Source organism: Dendrobates tinctorius, unplaced genomic scaffold (assembly GCF_039654945.1).
Source record: "Dendrobates tinctorius isolate UK_male_01 unplaced genomic scaffold, ASM3965494v1 ptg000055l, whole genome shotgun sequence".
Classification (NCBI taxonomy): Eukaryota; Metazoa; Chordata; class Amphibia; order Anura; family Dendrobatidae; genus Dendrobates; species Dendrobates tinctorius.
The window spans coordinates 3,086,012-3,093,137 of NW_027361723.1; the positions used below are offsets into that span (position 1 = coordinate 3,086,012).

The 7,126-nt window shown below is 54.9% G+C and overlaps 4 protein-coding genes across 4 annotated transcripts; 1 reads left to right on the plus strand and 3 right to left on the minus strand.

The window, feature by feature from the left end:
* Nucleotides 1-180: 180 nt before the first annotated feature.
* LOC141091658 (histone H1.01-like) lies at nucleotides 181-949 on the minus strand. The gene has a single exon (XM_073577339.1). It carries the CDS (start codon nucleotides 866-868, stop codon nucleotides 230-232), a length of 639 nt encoding a protein of 212 aa, XP_073433440.1. The 5' UTR covers nucleotides 869-949; the 3' UTR covers nucleotides 181-229.
* A 2,647-nt stretch (nucleotides 950-3,596) lies between these two features.
* LOC141091662 (histone H4) lies at nucleotides 3,597-3,979 on the minus strand. The gene has a single exon (XM_073577344.1). It carries the CDS (start codon nucleotides 3,955-3,957, stop codon nucleotides 3,646-3,648), a length of 312 nt encoding a protein of 103 aa, XP_073433445.1. The 5' UTR covers nucleotides 3,958-3,979; the 3' UTR covers nucleotides 3,597-3,645.
* A 1,308-nt stretch (nucleotides 3,980-5,287) lies between these two features.
* Nucleotides 5,288-5,750, minus strand: LOC141091661 (histone H2B 1.1-like). The gene has a single exon (XM_073577343.1). It carries the CDS (start codon nucleotides 5,709-5,711, stop codon nucleotides 5,331-5,333), a length of 381 nt encoding a protein of 126 aa, XP_073433444.1. The 5' UTR covers nucleotides 5,712-5,750; the 3' UTR covers nucleotides 5,288-5,330.
* A 240-nt stretch (nucleotides 5,751-5,990) lies between these two features.
* LOC141091660 (histone H2A type 1-like) lies at nucleotides 5,991-6,493 on the plus strand. The gene has a single exon (XM_073577342.1). The coding sequence runs from the start codon at nucleotides 6,050-6,052 to the stop codon at nucleotides 6,440-6,442; it is 393 nt and encodes a 130-aa protein (XP_073433443.1). The 5' UTR covers nucleotides 5,991-6,049; the 3' UTR covers nucleotides 6,443-6,493.
* The last annotated feature ends 633 nt before the right edge of the window (nucleotides 6,494-7,126 follow it).

Genomic DNA, 7,126 nt, shown 5'->3' on the forward strand with positions numbered 1-7,126 from the left:
GGGAGGTGGTGGCACTGATCACACAGCTCTGCAGGGAGGTGGTGGCACTGATCACACAGCTCTGCAGGGAGGTGGTGGCACTGATCATACAGCTCTGCGGGGAGAAGGCGGTGGCACTGATCATACAGCTCGGCAGGGAGGAGGTGGTGGCACTGATCACACAGCTCTGCAGGGAGGAGGTGGTGGCTCTGATAAGAGCCTTTGTGGGATGAGGACAGGGCGGCTCCGCTTATTTTTTGGCCGCGGGCTTCTTGGCTTTAGCCGCCTTCTTAGCCGGACTCCTGGCAGCTTTGGGTTTGGCCGCCTTCTTAGCGGGGCTCTTTGTCACCTTCTTGGGCTTAGCCTTCGGCTTTTTGGGGCTCTTAACTGCTTTTTTGGCCGCTGCGGGCTTCTTGGCCTTTTTCGGGCTCTTCTTGGCCGCGGTCGGAGCCTTCTTGGGCTTCTTCGGGGATTTTGCAGCTTTCTTGGCTGCTGGTTTCTTGGCTTTGGCCGCAGGCGCCTGCTTCTTCTTGTCCTTGGTCTCCTGCTTCTTGTTCAGCTTGAATGACCCGGAGGCGCCGCTGCCCTTCACCTGGAGCAGGGCGCCCTTGGTGACCAGACCCCTGACGGCCAGCTTCAGGCGGCTGTTATTCCTCTCCACATCGTACCCTCCAGCAGCCAGAGCCTTCTTCAGGGCAGCCAGAGACACCCCGCTGCGCTCCTTGGAAGCAGACACGGCTTTGACGATCAGCTCGGACACGCTGGGGCCAGAGGGCTTTTTGCTCTTCTTGGCGACCCCTGCGGAGGATTTTTTCGGCTGCTTCTTGGATTTGGTGGCCGGTTCGGCAGGAGGAGGAGGAGCGGCGGCTGGCGCGGTCTCTGCCATCATATAATCAACAACAAACACAAAGTGCTGAAAGAAAAATTACTAAGGACGGAGCGGGAGCCGCCTCAAATATGTACAGTCACACTGCGCACTGATTGGCTGCCCCTCCTGAGCTTCTATTGGCTGACACTGGTCACAGGCCCCGCCCCTCCTGTCTGAGACGGGTGAAGCTCCGCTCTCCCCTTGTGCTTCCTTGCCCGGGATAAGCGACCATTACCGGTCAGGACCGGGCAGCAGAGCCGCTGTGTCAGTGTCCTCCTCCTCACTGACATCTCCCCCACATGTCTATAGCCGTCACTGGCGGAGGAGGCAGTAAGGAGCCGGGAAGAGCCCCGGAATCTCCCCATAGTCCTCCTGGCCGCACATCATTCTGTATCGGGGAAGATGAATCTGCTGCGGGAGCTCGCTCCTTCTGTTCCCGGCACCTGTCACTATCACAGGGATCTGTACCACAATCTGTACCGTGCAGGAAGCTGATTGGACGATGGGAGAACGACCTGGAGCTGCTGAGAGGTCGGAAGGAGACACAGACGGCGGCTCCGCTCCCTGCAGCTTCTGGCCTGTATATATATATATATATATATATATATATCCAGTGTGTGGGCTTGTGGATCAGGAGCGCGGAGTCCAGAATATCTGATGTGTGGAATATACAGCGCTATATGGAGGGTACACGTCCCTCTATGGGGGAGTACAGCCGTCAATGAGGGTGTACCCTAATATAAGGGGAGTATACAGCACTATATTCTAGACTACGATACTATATGGAGGGTTGTCAGCACTATATGGCGGTATACAATACTACTTGAAGGTTATACAGCACAATATGTCGGTACATAACAGTATTTGGCAGCTTACAGCACTACATGGGGGTATACAGCGATATATGATGGGATAAAGAACAATATGGAGGGCCCACAGCACTTTCTGGAGAGTATTTAGCTATATATGGGGGCATACAGCGATATATGTAGGTATCAGCACTACCTTATCCTCAGTTACTATATGGAGGGTATCCAGCACTATATGCGGGTGTTCTGTAGATGACACAGGTTTATAGAGGAGAAATGCAGCACTAGATGGGGAGTATACAGCACATGTAGCCTTTGTAGTGCTGTATACCACCTAGTAGGGAGGATGGTGGATGTACAGCACCGTACTGGGGGTGTATATTTTTGCAATCCTAGTGCCCGCAGTTCCAGGGCTGATCAGTGTCAACTCCGCTTCCAGCAGTGATCGGAGCGGACGCCACACGGAGACCCGGTAACCTTATACAAGGGCGGCTCCGTGTGGGCTCCGCATCCAGCACAGATCGGATGATACAATCCGCACATGTTCTACCAGGAGGAGCCCGATGTGCTGAACCCGGGGAAATGACGAGCAGCAGATACAGGAGCAATAAGGGGTTAAACGGAGGAGGAAGCACGTCTATCGGTGATTGGTCGATTCCTGTGGGCGGGGCTTTAGATCCGTTTGATAATTTGAATCTCCCGCTCAGTCGTGTTCTCGGCGCTCGATCATTAACCCTTCAGTGACTGTGCTCTGCTTGTGGAAGAGACACCATTTCCCGATCACTGTCAGGAGTGAGCGGCCATTATTCCTGTGGACCTTGCGGTAAAGTGAGACTGTATTAACCCTCTCACTCCCCAGACCGGTGCCGGCTGCTCATTATCTCACCAATCACAGTTATGGATATTTTATGTAGGCATCTTGTATGCGAGACGTCTCCTCCTCTGGAGGATGGAGCTCCCACACTCCGCAATACACCGGCTCCGGACCCGCGTCATCTCCAGTCCTCTCTCCGGTCCGCCGGGCTCGGATGACGGCGCTGTACACTCCGGGGGCGGATTTCCCCTCTGTTCTCTCTTCAGGCTCCGGTTAATGATAAATAAGAAAAGACACAAGCAGCCTCCCCGGTCATGAGGGGAACGAGCCGCTAATGTCCGGCTGAATCCATCAGCCCCGGCACAGGAGAGCGCTGCCGGCTGGAGCCGCACAGTCCTCGGTATTAGGAGCAGTCAGGAAGTCACGGTCAGTGTCCACATGTAGATGGTAAATGAGGAGGGAGACAGTGATGAGATGCAGGCGCTGGACACCGGGAAGCCGCCACTAATAAGGGGGCGCAGAGTCACCGGTACAGGATGTGACCGCTCCGCACTGGATTTACACCGATCCTGAGAAATAGGATCTGACCCAACTCCCTCACCTCAATCATCCGATACCAGGAATTGTCGCTTCTCCAGGACACATGTGGGCGGCTCTGAGAAGAGCCTGGGGGGTGAGGATGGAGCGGAGAAGCATTAACACCCCCATATAGTGCAGTATTCATCTAAATAGCGCTGTGAAGCTCGATATACTGCTGTGTACAGGGCTGCAAACCTCCTGTAATGCAGAACCCCCACACACAGCTGTAAACCTTCCATATAGAACTAGATTAAAAAAAAGGCTGTTTGCGGCCATTTAATGCTCAATACCCGCTATATAGCTACGACTCCCATTAATACACTGCAGTGTACCCTCAGAGTGCAGTAAATGTCTATACTGTGATGTAGCCTCTATAAAGCGCTCTAGATATTTCATCCATACAGTAATTCATGACCCATATAGCGCTGTATATCCAGGTAACCATCTGTTTTAACCGCTGATGTCACATAACACCGCAAAATACACGCAATCTCCCTCCCTGGCCACATCACACAGCGGAGATCATAGCTTTTTCTTAGTAGATGTGGGCGGCTCTGATAAGAGCCTTTGGGGGGTGAGGATGGAGCGGAGACGCATTAACCTCCGAAGCCGTAGAGAGTGCGGCCCTGGCGCTTGAGCGCGTACACCACGTCCATGGCGGTGACGGTCTTCCTCTTGGCGTGCTCGGTGTAGGTGACGGCGTCACGGATCACGTTCTCCAGGAAGACTTTCAGGACGCCGCGAGTCTCTTCATAGATGAGGCCGGAGATGCGCTTGACGCCTCCCCTGCGAGCCAGACGGCGGATGGCAGGCTTGGTGATGCCCTGGATGTTATCACGGAGCACCTTCCTGTGCCGCTTGGCACCGCCCTTCCCGAGACCTTTCCCTCCTTTACCGCGACCAGACATCGTCTCGTAGTCAGCAGCAGAACACTATGACTGATGAGCGCAGAGTCCTTCCTTTATATAGAAGAATGCAGACCGGAGCGAGGACTGGCGAGATGACGTGTTCCGGGGCGGGATTTCAAGTATGGAATTCGCAGTTAGCTCCTCCCCTTCTCCTCTGATTGGCTGCGCACAGGACAGTTGGCGATTTTGAATTCCCCGCTCTTATTTTGTAGTTTTTCCCGCTTCTGTATTTGTGTAACATAAGAGTCAATAAAACTCCTCATCTCGGCGCCGCTGCTGCTCGGAGACACAAAATTATTTGTTTCTCCATTAATGTCAATGTGAGATTCAGGCTGGAAATTAATCAATCTCTGGGAGATCATCATCGATCAGACGCCTCCACCGGTCTGGAGAGGAAAGGGTGGGTGACGTCAGAGGAAAATCAGCTGCTGCCCGGTAAGTTACCTGGTTGTCTCCACACACGGATCTGTGATGACCTTTCCTATAGAGAAATCATGCGGACAACCTCTAATGACCGCAGAGAAACGGAGCAAAACTCCGCCGTCAGGAACCAACCAAACCGCAAAAACGACTTCCACCTCTATTTAACGCTCACATGCGATCACCACATCCAGCTGATCACAGACTCCTGTATAAAGGGGACTAAATCTCAGAAGAGACAGAACAATGTCGGACTACAGACCTCTGACCGTACAGGAACGAAGAGACCTCATGGATTGGTCTTCCTCTGACAATGGAGGCATCAGGACCCCGGAGCAGACCTCAGTCACAGGGCAGTGAAGCCCCCGCCCTCCTCCTGGACGAGCTGCTGCAGGGTTTATGGCCACAGCTGCTCCTCTCCTCACAGTTCTGCTTCTCATCACTCGTCTTCTCGGCTGGATGATTTCTGTGTTGTGGATAAATAGGAGACTCCTCAGATCGTTACCCGCAGCCTGATGAACAGACCTGAGGAGTCTCCACAGCTGCAATCCACCAGCTCTTCACTCCGCCATTAAGGTCTCAACCTCTGAGGACATAAACTGTAACACTTCATCCAGCTGTAACTCCAGGGTAAAGTCTCCATGTGGCGACAAGTCTCTGGAGCTGCGGATACTATGGCTGTGGATGGGAGGAAGTGTGGAGCATGCGGGGCTGTCAGTACATTCCTCTCACTACCACCCTCATCATCCTCACCTCCAGCCCTGCGCTTCATAACTGCAGATGTAAGTGGTGTCTGTCTCCCGCCCCAGTGCGCAGGAGCTGCCGGTCAGGAGAAACCGCTACAGATGTGAGATCAAGACAAGGACCTAAAAAAAAGCAGCGGAGGAGCAGCTCTAATGGTGAGGGGGTGGGCGGCTCTTAGAAGAGCCTTTGGGGTGATGGCGGAGCAGATCTCACTTGGCGCTGGTGTACTTGGTGACGGCCTTGGTGCCCTCGGACACGGCGTGCTTGGCCAGCTCTCCGGGCAGCAGCAGGCGCACGGCGGTCTGGATCTCCCGGGAGGTGATGGTGGAGCGCTTGTTGTAGTGAGCCAGGCGGGAGGCTTCCCCTGCGATGCGCTCGAAGATGTCATTGACGAAGGAGTTCATGATGCCCATGGCCTTGGAGGAGATGCCGGTGTCGGGGTGGACCTGCTTCAGCACCTTGTACACGTAGATGGCGTAGCTCTCCTTCCTGCTCTTCCTCCGCTTCTTGCCGTCCTTCTTCTGAGGCTTGGTCACGGCTTTCTTGGAGCCCTTCTTGGGAGCTGGAGCAGACTTGGCGGGATCAGGCATGATGGGACAGAGAAAAGTCTCAGCACAAGAGAGAAGAATAACGATCTGCTCCTCCCAGAGGCATTTATAGCCCGGCCATGCAAATGAGCTCTGCTGTCAGACTGCGGTCTATTGGGAGACAAAGTCATGTGACCAACGGAACCGTGAGTCGCTCCGCCCACTGCAGCTCATTGGTGGCTCCACAAGTCTGATTTACATTGGTAGCTTGTGATCCATCCAATGACAGGAGAGGAGGGCGGGGCAGATGATTATAAAAGCGACAGCCGCGCAGCTATTGCCTTATATCACGCAGATTTTTTTTTTTTTTCTGTTTCTTGTTCTTATCAGCGATCACCACCATGTCTGGACGCGGCAAACAAGGAGGGAAGGTCCGCGCTAAAGCCAAGACCCGCTCATCCCGGGCAGGACTGCAGTTCCCGGTTGGCCGTGTGCACAGGCTTCTCCGCAAGGGCAACTACGCCGAGAGGGTGGGCGCCGGCGCTCCGGTCTATCTGGCCGCTGTGCTGGAGTATCTGACCGCTGAGATCCTGGAATTGGCCGGTAATGCCGCCCGGGACAACAAGAAGACCCGCATCATCCCCCGACACCTGCAGCTGGCGGTGCGCAATGACGAGGAGCTGAACAGGCTGCTGGGTGGGGTGACCATCGCCCAGGGGGGCGTCCTGCCCAACATCCAGGCCGTGCTGCTGCCCAAGAAGACCGAGAGCAGCAAGTCCGGCAAGAGCAAGTGAGCGCTGCCGCCGATCCCACCTACACAACCAAAGGCTCTTCTAAGAGCCACCCACCCCGTCACCACCAGAGCTGACGCCGCTGATCTCGGGTCCTCACATTCCAGACACCACGGGCTGCCGCCACCAGTCTGTAGGTTGCTGCGCACACTGGAATCCGTTGTGCGGTTTCTACCCAAAACACTGGAGTGTCGGGAGATGAATGGGATAATATCATATGAAGCCTCAGACCTGTGGGGGGAGAGGAGTCCCTCATTAGTGTCTGATCCTCCGGCCCCTGACATCGCTGTGGAGATAACACGCAGTGATCACGTATCGGGGGGGGAGTTGGCGGCCGCTGCCGGCGATTCTACACATCAGTGACTGCGGCTCCTCCCGGAGGACGATCCCGTGATGGCGGCTCTGGAGGGCTGGACTCAGCGCGGTTCTCGGGTGACCGGATTGTGATCTCCACTGTCAGCCGTGACCGGTAATAATCCTCCGCGGAACAAGAGCGGGAACTTCAAATCCCCCAACGGATCCTGTGATCAGACAATGAGCGGGAATCCTCGGTAAAGCGCCGTCCTCACTGACGTACATAGACGTCTTTCCTCCTCCGTTTAACTCCTTACTTGCCGTGTTGCTGTTCTCCCCTTATTTAGCAGTGTCCACAGATGCGGCACCTTCTCCCCAGCCCCCTCCAGCGCT

Coding starts and splice junctions, on each gene's coding strand:
- LOC141091658 (XM_073577339.1), bottom strand. CDS start 868: ATGATGGCAGAGACCGCGCCAGCCGCCGCTCCTCCTCCTCCTGCCGAA.
- LOC141091662 (XM_073577344.1), bottom strand. CDS start 3,957: ATGTCTGGTCGCGGTAAAGGAGGGAAAGGTCTCGGGAAGGGCGGTGCC.
- LOC141091661 (XM_073577343.1), bottom strand. CDS start 5,711: ATGCCTGATCCCGCCAAGTCTGCTCCAGCTCCCAAGAAGGGCTCCAAG.
- LOC141091660 (XM_073577342.1), top strand. CDS start 6,050: ATGTCTGGACGCGGCAAACAAGGAGGGAAGGTCCGCGCTAAAGCCAAG.